Raw genomic sequence first — 20,239 nt, 5'->3', positions numbered from 1 at the left:
TGATTAGGTCCCTTTGAAATTCCTCACACAGTCGTCTCTAGACTTTATTAACCTAAATAAGAAATGGTTACTAACCTCTTCTGAAACTGTTTCTTCAAGATGTGTTGCACATGTCCATTACATTTCAGGTATGTGTTCACTCAGTGCGCAGTTGCCAGAGATGTTTACTTTAGTGATACCCATCGGGACAACATGTGCACCCTTTGCTGCTTCATGCCATTGCGTGAAGGTACAAAGGGCAAAGCCCTCTCTTTCCCACCCCAAACCAGTCTGCCAGATGGTTTTGAACACCCAGAAGGTGAGAGGCCTTGAGATAGACTGAGCTAGTGATACAAAACTCCCACAGCCATGTTACTTCCTGGCATAGCAGAGTTGACTGGGGCCCTCCTGGCCTGTTCACACAGGACATAGCCACTGTGTTGTCTGAGAGCATGAACAGATTTCTTCCTCTGACATAGGGAAAGAAGATTTGACAAGCTAAGCTGGATGGCCCTGAATTCTTTGACATTTACATGCAAAGTTAAATCCTGAGCCAACAATAAGCCTCGAGTCTCCAGGGATCCCAGGTAAGACCCCCAACCTAGGGCAGAAGCATCCATAACTAGGGTCAAAGCTGGTTAAGGAGGAGCAAATAGAACCCCCCTCACACATATTTGAAAGGTCTGTCCACCAGTCTAGAGAGGCCAAGATTTGAGTGGGCACCCAAACCACTGTGTCTAAGGGATGGCAGATCAGAGAGTACACAGATGTCAACCACTCTTGCAACTTCCAGAGATGAAGCCTGGCAAACTGAACTACTTAAGTGCATGAGGCCATATTCCCCAGCAGAATGAGGCGAATCTGTGCTGTCTGGTAGGATGGGCCTTCAGGTCTAAAGCTATGGCCAGCATTGTCTGGAATCTTATCTGTGGAAGGAAGGAAGACCTTCCTTCCACAAAGTCCAAGACTGCTCCTATCAACTATTTTTTGTGAAAGAATTGACTTCTCAGTGTCAATGAGCAACCCTAGCACGTCAAATGTTGACTGGATGACAGACATGCTACGCAGCACCTGAGCCTTGCACCATCTTCTCACCAAAACAGTCATTCAAGTAGGGAAATGAACTGAATTCCTCAAGAATGCTGCCACAACCACCATATATTTTGTGAACACCTGTGGATCTGCAGCCAGGACAAATGGTAGTACTGTAACTCCAGAGAGGGATTAATGGAAATCAGTGTGACCATGAAAATTCTAGTATGGAAGCAAATTCTTCCTTTGCTTTCAGGATCAGGAAATAGTGGGAATTAAAAAAAAAAAAAAAAAAAACACTACACAAAACAAAACCCACCTTCCCTCTGTATAACTGAAGAATTTTCTCTATGGCCCCCGCTAAAGAAGAGATTGCACCTCCTGAAGGAGGACCTCCTCCTCAGAGTGATCCCTGAAAAGGGATGGGAAGAAGATGAAGGGTGTATCCCAACTCCACTATGCTTAAGACCACTGGTCTCTAGTGGGACTGAGACTTAGGCTTACGAAGTGGGATAGCTGGTTGGCAAACAGTGGGACAGGAGAGGTTGGCACCCTGGAAACTGGTAGGCTGCCCTTGACAAAATGTTTGCTTAGAACTCTTAGTCTGTCTGGATGAACCAGGAGCTGTTGCTGAAGAAAGAGGGAATGGTCTTCTCCTACAACTTCAGCCTTTTTTCCTGGCTCGGTCTTGGTGACAAGATGTGAAAACAGGGAGGCTGCTGAATAGAAGAATTGCTTTCTCTTTGGTGAAAGTGTATGCCCAAAGATTTGTACATCTCCCGTGAGTTCTTTAGACTATGCAGCTTGTCATCTGTCTGCTCAGAGAAGAGCAACAACATGTCAAAAGGCAGATTCCCTATGGTCTGTCAGATACCTTGGTGAAGACCTGATGACTAAAGTCATAAGCATCTGTGGTTTGTAATGGCCAATACCATGGCTCTAATTGCAGAGTTCAGCAATGTCCAACCACATCTGAAGGGAAGTTTTGGCCATTCATTAAACCTTATCCAACATGATGAGAAATCCCCTCCTTGCATCCTCTAGCAATTTGTCTTTAAGTTTTAATATATTGTCTCAGAGGCTAAACTTGTAACGTCCCTGCAAAGCCTGCTGGTAAACAATCCTAAACTTTAGGCCCACTGTCAAAGTTTTCTGCCAAAGAGATCCTGCTTCTGTGCATCCTTTCCTACTGGGGTAAATGCCTGCTGACCCTGGCGTGCTCTCTCATTAGCTGCTAAGACCACCAATGACCCCAGAGGGGGGTGGGTGTAAAAATACTCAATCCCTGAAAAGGGACAAAATATCTGCACTTGGTCCTTTTTGCTGCGGGTGGGGGAGGGAGAGAGAGACACTGCCACAGCACTTTGCTGTGCTCCAAGATAACTGCATTAAGTGAGACCACCACTCCAGATCAGTGGCTTGCAACCTTTCCAGACTTCTATGCCCTTTTGGGAGTCTGACTGGTCTTGCATACCCCCACGTTTCACCTCACTTAAAAGCTACTTGCTTGCAAAACCAGACAAAAAAAAATTAAAAAAAAGTCTCATAGCACACTATTACTGAAAAATTGCTTACTTTTTCATTTTTACCATATAATTATAAAATAAATCAATTGGAATATAAATATTGTACTTACATTTCAGTGTATAATATAGAGTGATATAAACAAGTCATTGTATGACATTTTAGTTTGTATTGACTTTGCAAGTGCTTTTTATGTAGCCTCTTGTAAAACTAGGAAAATATCTAGAGAAGTTGATATACTCCTTGGAAGACCTCTGCGTACACCCGGTTGAGAACCACTGCTTTAGATAGTCTCACAGAAGCTACGATGTCAACCAGCCTGTGAGACCTTTCTCCAACCCCTTCCACCTGGATATACAGAGCGGAAGCCACACTCTTACACAGATCCTGGTGAGCCTTGTAATCCTCAGTGGGAGTTGAGGAACCTTCCAACACAACTGCTTCACTGGGTGATGAAGAGGAGGAAGCTAAATGCGGCTGCAGTGGGGTCTCCACTGATTGCGTTAAAGGGAGAGCCACTTGAGCAACTTCCTCCCTCTTGGCACTGAGCTCAGTAACAGGAGTGGTCTCCCGCTGCAATTGGTATGATAAATCTTGGTGCTCACTCAATGAAAAAAAAAAAAAAAAAAAAAGAGCAGGGAGGGCATAAAGCAATCCTCCCCAAAAGGCTACAGATAAGGCTCCGAAGCCCAATTTCCACCTGGCCATGGGTCTTTTCTTGAAGGCTAAGACACAGCCTCCAGGAATACCAAGGATGATAGGTGGTGGAAGTGGAAGGGAGTTGTTCCTGGTGTGGCTGTGACACAGAGACAACCTCAGAGTCTGAAGACAAATTAGCCTCTTCTGACTAAGGAGTGGGCTGTTCCCATTGGTGCTGGGGATTAATGTTGGGAGCCCAGAGACAGCAGTAATGGTAAGATCATGGCCAGCTTCCCTTTGGACAATAGAGGCATGCAAAGATGCAGGCGAGAGACTGGAGGCATGGACGGTACCCACTGCTGAGATGATCCAGTTACAGTAGGTGCTGGTACTGGGCAAGAAGACTCCTGGATTGTTAGCAAAGCTGACCCTGAGACACTCAGTAGGTCCCAGGCTGAACATAAACTTCTGGAGTAGACAGTACTGGGATATAGTCTCCTGTACTGTTGAACCAGACGAAGCCACCTCAGAGGTGCCAATGCTGACAGTCCCTGCTGAGCAGATTACGGTCTCGGAGTGCACCTTGGCCACAAGTTCACTCTGTTTTCCTTGTAAAAATGCTTGCTAAACTTCAGTGCTGAGGACCTCGCTCTCTCAGATACTGAGCCCTTACAGACCATCTTCTGGTCGTTCTTCCCCAACACTTGGGAGGGGGGAGCACTTCTGAGTGACATGGATGCACTCGATACCCACCCCGAGTGGGAACACACTGAGGGTGGACACAGAGCTGCCTCCATGAGAAGAAACTCAAGTCTGACCTCCCTCTCAGTCTTGGTTCTTGGATTAAAGTCCCTGCAAATTTGAAAACAGTCCCTGAAGCGAGATTCCCCAAGACACTTCAGGCAATTGGACTGCAGGTCACTCGCTGGCATCAGTTTCTTGAAGGAAAGCAGGGCTTTAAACCCAGTGACTGAGGCAAAACCCAGCAACGGGAACCAAAATATTAAGGAACATTTCAAAAGAAAACTCATTTCTGTAAACAGTTTAAACTACTGAAATTACTAAAACGAGTAACAACCATATAAACATAGGAAAAAACCTACAACAACAGAACCACACTTTTCAACCACCTTAAAGGCCGTAAGAAGAATTGAGAGAGCACAGGGCGCATGTGCCACCCAAATGGGTACCACTGAGGGAAAAATCTCTGAGAGCTGCGCGCACACACACCCCCGAAGTGAAACTGACACGTGCAATCAAAGAACTGTATCTTATCTAAATTTAGATAACTCCCTGTTCACCCCTTTTCCAGATTATAACTATATTAAACACTGGATACGACATGTAACCTTGAGGCAGCCTCCTGTCAACCTTTTGCTATGGGGAAATTTTTCCTTTTATTTTTTCTCTTAGCCAGGTTATGATCCAAGCCAATACTTTGCCTCTCATCCCATGATTTCGTTTCTCATCTTGTCATAGGACCTTTGAAAGTCTAAAAAAATTATGTCAACTTTATCCACTACTTTGACATGTTGCAAGAATTCTAGTAGATCAGTGAAATACTATTTTCCTATGCAGACACCATGCTAGTTAGATCCTAACATAATATGATCTACCAGGTGTTTTATTAGTCTATTTTTAACCTATTTAGCAGGTACAGATAAAGGGTTTACTGCTCTGTATTCCACAAATCATCCATTGAGTCTTTTAACATAGGCACGTTTGCTATCCTCCAGTCCAGAAGCTGTTTTTAATGAGAGATTGCAGAGTTTTACTAGTGGCTCAAATACTTCATACTTAAGCTCCTTGGAACTACACCATGTGGGCCTGGTATCATAAAAAGCACAGTGGATAATTAGACACAAAAGATTATTTCTAAATCAAGAACCAGCAGAAATGTCCACTGCACACAAACTGCACAAAAGCTCTGTAAGAATGACGGATTTTCCAGATAATTTTGTCATTTATATGCCTATTTTCAGGGAACAACTTGACACTACGTTCAGTATGTCAAAGTATTGCACAAATTTACTAAGATGGAGTTTGTAGACGTTCAGGAAACAGGAAAGCCAATTATACTGTCAAGGCAATGCCAGCACCAAAAGCAACTGATTATTTGCTTGTTTGCTCTCTAAGAAGCAGTTACCCTGGATGGGCAAATGGCTTGATTTCCGGATGCCCTGGCAATCAGTATGAGATTAAGGATCTTGTATGAATATTTGTACTCCCCTCAATTCCCTTTTAGAATGGCCAAAATGGATATATTTGCTCAATAAATGCTTGGTAATGTCTTATGTAGATTCTAAAACTTCTGAGCAAGAATAACTGGAGACAAGAGTCTGGCATCAGTAGGGTTTCATATCTGGTAAAAACTCCAACCTTATATAAATTGCATGGAGATAATTGTATAAAATGGGGATCACCTATGCCACAAGATTGAGCAAATACTAACCCTAACAACAGTCCTTTGAATGTGAAGCTCTATACAAGTGCTCAATATCAACCATCTCCCCTGCCTCTTTGTTTTTGTCCCCACTTTCTAACTATAGTCTGTTTAAGTAAATGTAATCCTGAAGCAACTGAGGCACATACACTGAAGTGTCACAGAATGAAATCCTCCCTGTCCTAAGGGATCTTAACACTTTTTCTTGTCCTTTTTAATAAGATTTTTAAAATATATTTTTTAAAAAAAGGTATTACACTTTACTGTATGAAGACACTTTGTACATTTTATTTGTAATGATCACTGCAATACTTCAAGTTTATTAAAAATGCCAATCTTTAATAAGTATGTTAGTTTTCAGAGTTAAAAAACTGTTACTTGCAATTATGAATATTATTTCTTCTACTTTCCTTTTCTGGGGGATTTGAACACCAAATGTTGAACAAAGGTTACTTAACAGACATGCATAAGTGCACAAATTCCTTAAAGAACAAGATTAAGAAACCGTATTTGCTCCTGGTAAAAAACAGTGATAAACTGAGATGGCATCGATCAGACTTATTTTTTTTATGAGGCTACATTACATGACAAACTGACACTTCCAATAAGCACACTTTCCTAATGATCTTCTATAATTTCCTCTCTCAAAACAAAAAGAAATGAAAAATTGCAAAGCAGCCACTCTTGTTACTAGTTTTCTTGATTCTTTTCTTGCTATGCACTCTGCCATTTCAAACGTGGTTGTTCTTTTTAAAAAAATGTTGTAATATGTTTTCAGTTGTAATGTGCTTTATTCAGATATTTTTAAATTTGAATGGTCACTTATATAAAAGATGTGAATAATTAGTAAGTCTACTTTAGTGGAACGAGTTCTGAAAACTAGTTTTCCCTATTAAACTGAATAAGTATATTGTTGCTTTAAAAGAATTTACTTGTTCAAAAGGTGCTTTGCTGGTATGACTTCTGGCCTAATACAGATACAGGTATTAATGAAAGTTAACACTTTTGCTCTGTTCCACATAGTGGCAGCCAGAAAACATTCAGTGATGTATAGTTTAATGCCAATTTTAATGTTTTGATAATTGAAATAAATTACCAATTTTAAAGTAAGATCTATGCTGTAAAAATATAGCTGGCATATAACCAAGCATCAGTTAAGTGATTCAAGTTGCAGAAACATATGGTGATAATCTTAAGTAATGTTTGGGGAAACTATTTAAATGAAACAGCTGTTAAATCAAGATTATGGGAATTCACCAGGGTGTTCCAATTAAACAGCTTCTATCATAGGAGTTTTTCTGTCCCTTCCTCCATAACAAGCTGTACTATTCTTTCCTATTTTATATATAATTATAGCAAATGGACTCCCCCTTCCTTCATCACAAGAATTTTCTTTTTAAAACTTAATTTTATTTTTACATACAAAAAATGAATCAAGTTTTTGTTGTTCTCTATTCTGAAGTATTTTTGGGAAGCAAGAGGGTGGTTAGAGACTACCTATGTGTGATAGGTCATTCAGAACTGCTGGTACATGTATCAGAGGGAAAAAGGAAACAGTATGACTTTGAAACTACTGCTGGAATACAAAACTTCACATACTCTATATCCACATTCCAATTCCCCAAAAGAGTAGAATGGGAAGCAACAAAACTAGTTTCAGTTTTTACGCATCTAAAATAAAAAGGACAACCATGTTATTGAGGAGGAACTGAAGTGGACTAACCCTGGATGAGCGCAAGTGTCCAGAGTAGTCTTTTTTTGTTTTGAATAGGAATTGCACAGGGTCACTTTGTTAAACTCTGATGTGTTCAACAGTGTTATCTCATGATGTGATATCATCACTTGTAACAATTAGACCCTCACCTTGTGCCGAACACATTTAACACATGGCTATAACTTGCAATGAAACCATATTTTTGTAGTGCTTATCTAACAGCATGCAGCAATACATCCTGTGACAATCTTCACAACATTTTACATTAAAACAACATGCAGAAAGTTGTTGAGACATTGCAACTAACTAAATACTTTCAGACTGAGCACCTTCAGATTAAGCATACAGCTTCATATGTGAAGGATGGATGATTAGCACGGAGCAAAGACTATTTAAGAGCTTGGTTAAACATCTCCCATTTAGGGTAGTATTGATAAATTAAAGCAAGGATTTACACAGCTCTTCTATATTTCAAAAATGTTTGGATAGAAAAGCCAGAGCCTCAAACAGCTGAGTACGATGGCCAAAATATTCCTGATACATGAATCAGTCAGCATTTCTGCAATAACCATCTTTTACATTAAAAAACCCTTTTAATGCACTTTACCACAAATTGTTACATTATTTAGCATTTCCTTTTATTTAGCTAACTTACCTTACTTGGTATTGGATGTGTATTTGATCTTCCATCAGGTGATTTTGGTGAAGAATGCATGTCAGACACAACTGGAGCTACCTAAACCAAAGTTTCACAAAGAAACAACATACTTAAGATTCCATAAGACTGTGTCAGAATGCCAAATGACAACGAAGGGTGCAAAACCCTTTGCCCTTCACTACGTACAAATTCTGACAGCGTGCAGCCAATTCAGCAACTTTAAGGCAGAACTATTTTCAAATTAAATCTTCTTCCGGCCAATTTATTAGTGTGTACTCAAACACATTCTTGGTGTAAGTGAAAGGGCTGAATGCACTACTTCTGAAAGTCTAGTAAACATTCTTTTGTTTAAATGACTATTCTGACCAGGAATGATAATAAATGCTATCATCGGGATTTCATTCTCTCTGCTTACAGCGCCGACTCCATTACATATGGAGATCTCTTCTAACTTCACTATATTCATCTCAGTGAGTATTTTGTCATACAAATGCTTCAGTTTTCTTTCTAAAATACAACAGGTTTAAGCAGAAAAGCAGTATTTCAGATTAACAGATAGTATGGATTTTCGTTACAATTAGGGATGTGCCAAAAGTTTACTAAACATGAACCAGAGAGACAAAGTGGGTGAAGTAATATCCTTTATACTGCACATAGTACACTGCATAAACACTAACCAGTCACAAGTGTTGTTGACTTAAGCTAAATTAGAAACAAAGTAGTAAATACTGTATTCATCTACATCTCACACCGAATGTTTGTTGATTGCATCAGGATAAAAAAAAAATCAGAATTCATCATTGCAACCTCTTAACACATGTTGAATACTTTCCCTAGTATATTAAATTGCTGTTATCATAACATTTTATGATGAAGCTCAGTAGATAGAACACTTTTGATTAATCAGTTACACAGAATCTCATTCCATTCCTAATCATAATGGAAAGCTATTCTAATTTTCTATAAAGACATTCTAGTAATTAAATCTATTTTGAAAAAATAAAAATAAAAAAAACAAAACAACCCGAAGGCTATGTCTACACTGCGTACCTTACAGCAGCACAGCGGTGCCGCTGTAAATTACACAGTATAGTCGCTCCTTGTCAGCAGGAGAGCTCTCCTTCTGACAAAATAAAACCACCCCCAAAGAGGGACGGTAGCTTTGTCGGCAGGAGAGCAACTCCCACCGACAGAGCACTGTCCACATCGGCACTTTTCATCCGTAAAACTTTTGTCTGTTCTGGAGGGGGGGTTCACACTTTTGACCAAAATATCTTTAGTTTATGCAAGTGACAGGGTTAAGTTTACATATTCAGATTTTCCTATTTTAACAATAATCAGCTTGTATACATGTTTTTTTGACTTTAAAAATACAGGCTGCAAGAGATTAATTAAACAAGGAGTCTCTCCAGACAATAAGCACATAGAAACCCACAGCTTTTGGGATTGCTGAATTTGTTTCTGATTGAGCGATGATACTAGGAAGGCAGCAGATGTGAAGCTGAAGTGTCTCACATGAACCAACTGTAAGAAAGGAAGCAGCAACTGATGCCACAGGGAGCCTAGAGAAAGGAGCAGAGATTCCTATAGAACTTCCCATCTTCCCTTAGCTACCATCAGATCTAGCCCTGAAGGAGGAGGGAGAAGTTAGAACTGGCAATGCTGTAGCTGTTCTGGAAAGGAAGCAGTATTTCTTAAATATATATTCAAATATAAATGCTTAATGAGTTATCTCAAAGCAGAACATAATTTCGACCAAATTAGCTCAATTAAGACAGACCTAAAGTTGAAGATTGGCAAGATAAGAGGACTTTGTTCTCTTGGTTGGAAGCCATGCAAAAGTTGCACTTCATAAGAATTTACCATATAGAACAGGGGTGGGCAAACTACAGCCTGTGGGCTGGATCTGGCCTATCAGGGCTTTGAATCTGGCCTACGGGATTGCTACCACCGTGGCGCCCCGGGCCCCGCACCCGAGCTGGAAGCGGCTGGTACCACGTCCCTGTGGCCCCTGGAGGAGGGAGGGCAGAGGGCTCTGTGCACTGCCCTTGCCTCCAGGCACCGCCCCCTGCAGCTCCCATTGGCCAGGAACAGGGAACTGCAGCCAATGGGAGCTTCGGGGGAGGTACCTGCGGGGAGGGCAGCGCACAGAACCCTCTGCCCCTCCTCCCCCAGGGACATGGTGCCAACTGCTCCCGGGAGCAGCGCTGCTCAGAGCCAGGGCAGGCAGGGAGCCTGTCTTAGCCCTGCTGCGCATCGCTGCCACCCCAGAGCCGCTCCAGGTAAGTGGTGCCGGGCCAGAGCCCACACCCTGAACCCCTCCTGCACCCCAAACTCCTTGCCCTGAGCCCCCTGCCAAACCCCTCCTGCACCCCCTACCCTGAGCCCCCTCGTACACCCTGCACCCCTCCCACACCCCAACCCCAGCCCTACATTCATGACCCTGCATGCAATTTCCCCACCCAGATGTGGCCCTTGGGCCAAAAAGTTTCCCCACCCCGATATAGAAGGCAGGTTTTTAAAAATATTTTGTGTTTTATATTGTTCTTTTGGACTACTGCTTACAGTAAAATGGACATCTGTGCGTACATACAATCCAATACACCAGTGAGCATAGTATTTAAGTGCCATGTATAGTAGATGTATATGCCATAAAACACATTGAGAATTTTAAGTTTGCACAATTAAGAACTCAAAGATCAGGAATGAAAGAGCTATAACTGCATATGCTACTGCCACAGCCTGCTTCCGGTGTGTCTCCACTGCAGACATCTGCAAAGCAGCAACATGATCTTCACCACATATTTACAAAGCACGGCTTTGATACAACTTCCAGAATGGAATCCTGTTTCAGGCTCTCTGTTCTCTGTTTCTTTGGAAAAGATTTCTCAAGCAAAAACTCTTGTACCCCTTTTTATTTCCACTCCCCTAAAAAAAAATAGTTTATTTTGGAACATCCCTTATTCTCAGTTCACTGATTTTTCTTTTGTACAAAGTTTCTCACTAATTGCTGTCACCTGTTCTAGACTAAAATATTGTTTCTGTATTGGATGATTAAAAAGCCTCGTCATGGGTCTGAACCTGCTCCTATTGAAGTCAATGGCAAAACTCGCACTGGGTTCAATGGAGCAGGATCAAGCCATATATTCATAGAATGGTAAAATAAAAATAAGAGAAAAATCCACACTGTTGGCATTGGCCTTGCTGCTACTCATTGCAGCTTTATCCATTTTTCTTCTTCTTTTGGGACGTCTCTCAAGCTACTTATTCCCCAAGAGCGAGAACCCTGCTCAGATGGTATCTTGCTAAATAAAGAAAAAAATACTTACAAGTAATTTGTCTTCTCTGAAGATACGACCTTGTAGGGCTCTCACTTCCACTCAGAAGTGAAGATTTTTATGGATGTGTCTCAATTTTTATTATTTGTTTTAATTTTTAATTAGAGGTATATTCTTGCTTGTGTGTTCATTTTGTACTGGATTATCATGGAAACTGCCACCAAAGGAACTGACTGGAACATTTAGATGGTGGTATTTATATGCGTCAAGGAATGGCAAATTACCACCAGTAGGGTGCCTGCCCATGTTTATCTACCACTGCCCTCAAGGGTCAAAAGACCCTAAGAGGTAAGGAAAATCTCAGACTTGCACTTAAGAGCTAAGACCCAGGAATGAAAATCCTGAAGATGGAAACTCTCTCTAAAGATACTATTTCCACACAAAGTATTCAAACAGTTCATCCCTGAGACAAGCAGTTTATAAACTACATAAAAATTTTAATTGTAAAAAAAGTATAATGCATGTTAACAATACTTACTTCTCCACTACTGGAACCCTTTTTCTGCTGACATCTTCTGACCACTTCCAACAATAAGGGGCCACCTACAGTACCTTCTGCTTCTATAATTCCTAAATCTCGGGCTAAATTCTCTCGCCCTTCGAGCCCATTTAGCTGGAAAAAAGTTAACATATAATCTTAATCTTCAATGCAAATGAAAGTGGTAAACTTTTTAGGAGTTAGCACAGCAACAATTTGGCCAACCAATCAAGATTTCCCAGTTGTAATCGTGTACATATCAGGACTAGCTGACACTAAACAGCATCTTTATTATATTCCACATTATAGAACTAACAAAAAACAAAACAAATAAATATTCCAAGTCACTTAACACACAATTAAGATTAAAATAAATTTTATATTCAAGTTATTTTAGTCTATTACCTTTTAAAACTGGGTCATACCATACTTCAACCAATGATTCTGCAACAAGCTCAGCACAAATGGACCACGGCCTCCATGCAGGGTTTCAGTGACTTCAATGGAACTGTGCAAGCACATGGCTTCACCTATGTGGAGCAGTATGCAGAATCAAAGCCTTACCTTCCAGCCTCTATGGGTCCAAAAAGTCTGATTTTAACTAACGACCCAGATGAAAATTTTTCCTATTCTTTTTTTCCAAATTTCGTTGTTCTCAACATCAGCAACAAGATTATAGAATAGCTTGTAGATCAGTTCAATAAAAAATGAACAAAGGTAGCTCTAAATTCAACTCTTACACACGTTGACACAAAATGTGATAGCATGGTTTGTCCAGGTTTCACTGACATGAGTACAGAATGGCTACAAATGGCATCCTTCCTCTTTTAAATTCTTAAGGTGACTTAATGGGAGCTGTAGTCCGCTTCAAAAATATAGGGAAATCAAACAATAAATTTTACTTGTTATGTAGACATCATCTCATTGAAAACAGACTAAAATTGCCAACATATTTCACATAGGCAACTTGATGAGCCATCACAACTATATACTCATTTAGTCCATAAAGGCCTGGCTTTACTTAAACCGAAAACCTTGAGCTGAAAACATCTATACAACCGTCTAATCCTCTGAATCACTCAATCCCATTAAATTAATGGTCTACTACTACAGAAATAATTGTAAGATTGCACAGTGAATGTATTACTTCACTCTAGGATTGTATAAGAGTGTGCTGTGAGGAAACAAAAATCAATAGCAAATACAGGAAATAAATTATGGAAAGTTACTGAAAGATAAACAGATTTCAAAATAGATGATAATCTGAAAAATGACTGTAAATGTGCCATTATTTCAATACAGCGCCTTTTCAAATATGCTCAGTTTACAAACAGATTCCCACACCACAAAAATGCCAGCCCCACAATCTCAATTTGGATTTTCAGAGTCATTTTTCTTTTCATTAATCAATATCAAACTATGCTCTTCCTTAAGTTTGCATAGGTATAGCTGACTGCATTTTAGTAAAAAATAAATCTGTTGATAACACAAAGAACTCAGCCTGCACTCTCCCGTATGTTGGTTCTGTAGGGCTAACAGAAACAGTGTTGAAACAGCATTTTTGGCTACTGAACTCAGCAGATGTGACTCTGGAGACATCAAGGGAGAAATCTGTTAGTGAGGAAGTACCATTTTCAGAACAGACACTCATTTTATGTAATGAACAGGAATACTTGAAATATTTCTCTAGCATACAAGCTCCTCTTAATGGGAGCTGATTCTGAAGACACATGGAGCTGGGGACGTTTGGCACAGCATGGAGTCTAGGTGGTTTTAGGATTAAGTCAGTTGCAGATTTTTCTGAATTTTCTTTTGTGAAACAGGGCAAAAGTCCTTCCACTAGGATAGAATATGAAGCACCAGTTTTTATCAGTTTATCTAGATTGAATTAACAAATGCCTTATATGTAGCCACTTTTTAAAATGGATATGAAATCAATATTTCATTCAAGTGAAAAAAAATTCATCCTTGATCAAATTCAAGCTTAAATAACTAGTTTAGCAACACTTCTTGCAAACTAAACTGGAAAGTGATCAATAAGAATAAAAAAAACTTTGAAAAGAAACAAATGTTCTTTTTTAAAGCAGATGAAAAATATTTTCAACGCGAAATAATCAATGTCATATATAAGTATTTGATAACTGAAAAAGTGTTTTGAAGACCTAGCAAAATATAGTACTACTTAAAAAAAAAAGGTTTTCAGTCTCCTCCTCTTGTAACAGACTTTTAGGCCAACACCCCAAGCACGTTACCTTGTTGCTTAATGTGTTGTCTGGATCACTTGCATACAATCACTTGTTTTTCCTCCAGTTTCTCTTACTGTATAATGCCACAAAGTGGTTCTGCTGTGAGTTATTTTATTCTCAATTCAGTATTGCTGCACTGATAGAGACATGTAAAATTTGGCACACAGTCCAAAGGAATGTCACCATTTGATTAATAGAATCCCCGACTATTATGAGCACAGATAGTTCCACAGACAAAACTAATTTATTTTAAGCGACAAAGGTAGAAAAGAATTGATGAAGCATGTATGCTTTTAGTCAGCTTTAAAAACCCACCACCATGAATCATCAATTACATAAACATCCTTTTCTGTACTTGTGACAGTCTATGACTTGGGTTAGTGTAGGGACACAGGTATACATTACTAAGTTCTGGCTGATATTTAGAGCATAAATTTGAGTAACTGGTATAGACCAATACAAAATCCAATAAAGCTTCTGTATTTGTTCATTTCAGATTCTAACAGTCAAGTCAGCAAATGATTAAAAACAGTATCTTCCTTACTGTGCTTGATTCAGGCTGAAAAACGGCCAATGTAAAGTCAAGATTGAAAAACTGAAGAAATTCTGCAACAAGACCAGCAACCAAGCAACCTAAAACGAAAGAGGAAAAAAATAATTTGGTACATTAAACAGAATTAAAATTCTCTTATATTAAGGACCTGATTTTTAAGAGATCCTCAATCCGGTCTCCTCTGTCCCACCCATAATTCTGCAGGTCTGGTTTAGGTATTTAACTACCTAATCCTCAATCCAAATCAGGAAGACATTTAAATTAAACCAAAACTGCTGGAACAAAACTCAAGGCTCCTTCTAAAATTCAGGCCCCGTTTAACCTTAAAAAAAAAAAAAAAAAAAAAAAAAAGTCTAGCTCAAAGACACCTTAATCTTGGTGTCTGTCCCACACACACTTTTAATGCTGTGCCTCTACAGTCTACTTTCATATTACAGCTTTAGGTTGCTGTTTCTGCTGCCCTAAAAAGGCTCAGTTGAATTACTGTAAATCAACAAATGACAAAACAATGGAAAAAAAATTTCCTCAGCAATTAATTCAAATACCTACAGAAATCAGTCCTCTCAACTAAGACCATGGCAACAACAGAATATTAGCTTTAAAAGCTCTGGACTCAATCTTAACTTCAGAGTGTGCAATGGTACTTTTGACATTTACTTAATGGGAGAAGGACTGGCTTCTATCTTTACTATGTTTATGACCAACATCAGGATCATATTGCAAACACAAGAGCAAATGGATTTACCTTCACTTTTCTTCAAAATATTTGTCAATATCCGAGCAATGTATAAGTTAACAAACAGAGAAAAGCTTACCATCTTTTGTACCTAGAAACTTTTTCAAGCTTTCATTTACCAGGGGTGTTTTGTTCTGTTGAAAGATGAAAAATCAAGGACAATTAATAAGGATTTCCCTGTACTGCAAAGACATTTAACACCTCATCAAGAGTTTTGGCCATAGAGGCCTCACTAGTATAACAAACAGCTTAAACAACTGATTTTAACCAAAAAAAATGTACTTTTATTCTAAGTGTACTAGTAGTAATTAGTAAAGCAGCACATTTAGATGGTCATAATTAAGGCTTAATATTTCTGTTACCAACCCCCAGGGGATTTTAGTTTGGCTATAAAAACATTATAGATAGGAATAGTATCAGCTGGTTACAGATTTTTATGTTTTTCCATACAGTTAAACAAATTACAAGTTCAGCAGTTGAGCGAAACAACCACTGAAAAATAGAAGTTTGCCAATTTTACTCTGTAGGGCTGTCAATCAGTTAACTCCCCCGATTAACTTAAAAAAAAAAAAAAAGAAAAAAAAACTAATCACAATTAATCAGTTTTAATCGCACTGTTAAACAGAATACCAATTGAAATGTATTATTTTTGAATTTTTTCCTACATTTCAAATATATTGAATTATAACACAGAATACAAAATACACTGCTCACTTTATATTTATTACAAATATTTGCACTGTAAAATGACAAAAGATACAGTATTCTTCAATTCACCTCATACAAGTACTGTAGTGCAATCTCTATCATGAGAGTGCAACTTACAAATGTAGATTTTGTTACATAACTGCACTCAAAAACAATGCAAAACTTTAGAGCCTACAAATCCACTAAGTCCTACTTCTCATTCAGCCAATCGCTCAGACAAACAAGTTTGTTTACATTTACAGGACATAATGCTGCCCACTAATTTACAACATCATCAACCTGAAAGTGAGAACAGGCATTCACACAGGACTTTTGTAGCCAGCATTGCAAGGTATCTACGTGCCAGATATGCTAACCATTCGTATGCCCCTTCATGCTTCGGCCACCATTCTAGAGGACATGCTTCCATGCCGATGATGCTCATTAAAAAAATAATATGTTAATTAAATTTGTGACTGAACTCCTTGGGGGGAGAACTGTATGTCTCGGACTCTATTTTACTCACATTCTGCCATATATTTCATATTATACTAGTCTTGGATGATTACCCAGCATGTTCTTCATTTTAAGAAAACTTTCTCTGCAGATTTGACAAAATGCGAAGAAGGTACTAATGTGAGATCTCTAAAAGCACTCAACCCAAGATTTAAGAATCTGAAGAGCCTTCCAAAAATATCTAAGGATGAGGTATAGAGCAAACTTTCAGAAGTCTTAAAAGAGCAACATTCCAATGTGGAAACTACAGAACCCGAACTACCAGAAAAGAAAACCAACCTTCTGCTGGTGGCATTTGCCTCAGATGATGAAAATAAACATGCGTTGGTCTGCACTGTTTTGGACAGTTATCAAGCAAAACCCGTCATCAGCATGGACGCAGCATTGTGAATAAAAAGTGGGCCACATTATCTCCTGTAAATGTAAACAAACTTGTTTGTCTGAGCAATTGACTGAACAAGAAATAGGACTGAGTGGACTTGTACACTCTAAAGTTTTGCATTGTTTTATTTTTGAATGCAGGGGTTTTTTGTACACAATTTTCTATTATGAAAGTTGAACATACAAATGTAGATTGCACTAAAATACATGTATTAGGTGAACTGAAAAATACTCTCTTTTGTTTTTCCAGCACAAATATTTGTAATAAAAATACACTTTGTATTCTGTGGTGTAATTAAAATATATTTGAAAATGTGAACATCCACAAATTATTTAAATAAATGGTACTCTATTATTGAGTAACAGTGTGATTAACTGCGGGATTAATTGTGCGATTCGTTTTTTAAATTGCTTGACAGCTCTACTATTTTGCACTCGCTCTGTTTTTTAAAATAGAATTTGCAGATTCTTCAGGCAAAATATGGACTAAACTATTCGTTAACATGGGATTACTAAATGATAGTTTTATTTTCTATTTTTTGCAATAAATGCCTGTAAGTGTCTAAGTGTTAATTTCCCCTACTAGATCTGTTCTATTTAACTTACATAGTAAAATCAAGAAGAAATTAACTTGCAGTTTTTGGTTTGAAAAATCACTGTATAATTTAGATAATGCCAAATTCTAAACCAAGATCACCATCATACCAAAATATCACTGTTCATGCATCAGTCTAATAACGATGTCTGTACATCTCCAGGAACAGCCTTTGTCTGTGTTAACTATTGCTGCAGAGTCACCAGAAGCACAAAAATTTGCAAATGAGAAATATTTTTTTTTAATTTATATTTAGAATTCAGAGGCTCTAATTTTAAATGTAAGCTTATACATGAGTAAACTAATAAAGTTCCTTTCAAATTTTTTTTAAAATGCAGAAGTACTTAATTTTTTTAAATTATTTTTTCATAATGTGCTTTTTGAAAGTATTTCAGAAGTCTTTTATGATCGATAGGATATTGATGGGGTCAATAAGAAACATTTTAAAAGAATTTATGAACATACTTGATGAACTGGAGTATCTTTTTTAGATGTTTGTAGTGTTGTTGCAGCCACGTCGGTCCCAGGATATGACAGAGATAAGGTGGGGGAGCTAGTATCTTTTATTGGACTAACTTCTGCTGGTAGAAGAAACAAGTTTTTGAGAGTCATGGAGCTCTTCTTCAGGGACCTGTGAAGCTCAAAAACTTGTCTCTTCCAGCAACGAAAGCTGGTCCAATAAAACATATTACCTCCTCCACCTTGTCTCTTTCCTATCCTCCTTAGAGTCATTCTGGACAACATGCTATTTCAAAACTACCCAAGATCAATATTTACCCAAGAGAGCTAACCAATTGTAAATGAGATGTTATGAATCTAACCAGATCTTATAAAAAGGAAAAGATAGAAAACAGACAGTTTAATATTTTTCAGGGATATTTCTGTCATATTTAAAGCTTGACCCTGTTACCACTGAAATCAGTGAGAATTTAAGGATAGCAACATACTTTTGGCAAAGTGACAAAAAAATGAACTTTTTATTTGTATTTTTGTACTTTTTATTGCATTAAACATTTACTGAAAGCTGAAGTAGAAATTACATTCTTTTATCTCCTTACCTCTACTTTTTCTTGCTCTTCAAGTGCCAAAAATACAGCTGCTCGTAGTTCTGCCTACCAATTAAAAAAGAACCCGTATTTTTGCGGTCAGTTTTCTCCCCACAATTCAAATACAACAAGCAACAAGTAGCCTGCCAGGTATTTGTTTAAAACTGACCCCAGCTTCTTCCTGAGGTACTTGTATTGAATTTAATACACCTAAATGCCTTCATTAAACTAAAGCTATATGCAACGTGGCTTGGGGCTGAGAAAGAAGAGTTTTTAATCTGAAAAAAAGGGAAGAAACAGGAATGTGAACTACAGCAGAACCTCAGTTATGAACACCTTGGGAATGGAGGTTGTTCATAACTAAAATGTTCGTAACTCTAAAAACATTATAGTTGTTCTTTCAAAAGTTTACAACTGAACATTGACTCAATACAGCTCTGAAACTTTACTATGCAGAAGAAAAAATGCTGTTGTTCGTAACTCTGAGGTTCCACTGTACATGGCCCATTAGGTCATTTCTGCTGTCAGTGTGGGATTTTTTTTAAACACTGCCTAGGGGGACTGGACACCTAATTCCTATTAATTTTGAATACAAGTGGGACATTTAAGTCCCTTAGGTGTCTTTGAAACTCACACATTTAATATACAATTCTATGATAAGGAAATGTACACAAATAACATACTCAAAACTAGGAAAATGTTAATAGTAAAGTACAGATATTTCTTCAGTGTCTGGTCAGGAGACATGCAACAGAATCTAAACTCAGGAATCTGAGCAGTATTAAAGGTATAAAACTATTTCTTTATTTTTTGGATTCATTGTGCTCATGGATCTCATTTTCATTCATCGTTTTTTCTTCTTGAACATTCAAATGTTAGTCTTGCATGAATACTTCCTTATGTTTGAGTTTCCCTATGTCCCTCATATATTGTGGATAGTTATCTGAAAACATTCGCTCAATGTGCAGCGGCAGGAGAAAAGCTAACAGCATCTTCGGAACCATTTGGAAAGGGATAGATAAGACAAAAATATCATAATACCACTACATAAAGTAGCGGAATGCCCACATCTTGAATACCACGGGCAGTTCTGTTCACCCCATCTCAAAAACAATATATTAGGACTGGAAAAGGTCCAGAGAAGGGCAACAAGAATGATTAGTGTTATAAAACAGCTTTCATATGAGGAAGGATTAATAAGATTGGGACTTTTCAGATCGGAAAAGAGACGACTAAAGGAGGATCTGATAGAGGTCATAATAGAGGTTCATGATCATAAAATCATGAACGGTGTGGAGAAGTGAGTAAGAAAGTGTTATTTACTCCTTCACATAACACAAGAACTGGGGGCCACCCAATGAAATTAATAGGCAGCAGCTTAAAAACAAACAAAAGGAAGTACTTCTTCACACAATGCACTGTCAACCTGTGGAACTCATTGTCAGGGGATCTTGTGAAGGCCAAAAGCACAACTGGGTTAAAAAAAGAATTAGATAAGTTCATGGAGGATAGGTCCACCAACGGCTATTAGCCAAAATGTTGAGGAATGCAACCCCATGCTCTGTGTGTCCTAGCCTCCGAGTGCCAGAACCTGGAAGTGGACAACAGAGGATGGATTACTCAACGATTATCTGTTCTGTTTATTCCCGCTGAAGCACCTGGTTTTGGCCTCTT

General features: G+C 38.4%; 1 protein-coding gene across 2 annotated transcripts in view; it reads right to left on the bottom strand.

Annotated features, from left to right (window-relative positions):
• CEP43 (centrosomal protein 43) overlaps positions 1 to 20,239 on the bottom strand; it is a 51,898-nt gene that overhangs the window by 21,760 nt on the left and 9,899 nt on the right. For both annotated transcript variants that reach the window (XM_084625185.1, XM_084625186.1), the window contains exons 2-6: positions 18,578 to 18,631; positions 15,420 to 15,474; positions 14,596 to 14,684; positions 11,806 to 11,940; positions 7,987 to 8,067 (exon numbers count right to left, since the gene is read on the bottom strand). In XM_084625185.1, coding sequence (XP_084481311.1) covers positions 7,987 to 8,067; positions 11,806 to 11,940; positions 14,596 to 14,684; positions 15,420 to 15,474; positions 18,578 to 18,631 — 414 coding nt within the window. The remainder of the gene's footprint in view (positions 1 to 7,986; positions 8,068 to 11,805; positions 11,941 to 14,595; positions 14,685 to 15,419; positions 15,475 to 18,577; positions 18,632 to 20,239) is intronic.

This window comes from Lepidochelys olivacea, assembly GCF_965140295.1.
Source record: "Lepidochelys olivacea isolate rLepOli2 genome assembly, chromosome: 3".
Classification (NCBI taxonomy): Eukaryota; Metazoa; Chordata; order Testudines; family Cheloniidae; genus Lepidochelys; species Lepidochelys olivacea.
The sequence above is the reverse complement of the archived record's forward strand: the minus strand, read 5'-3'. Positions and strand labels throughout refer to the sequence as shown.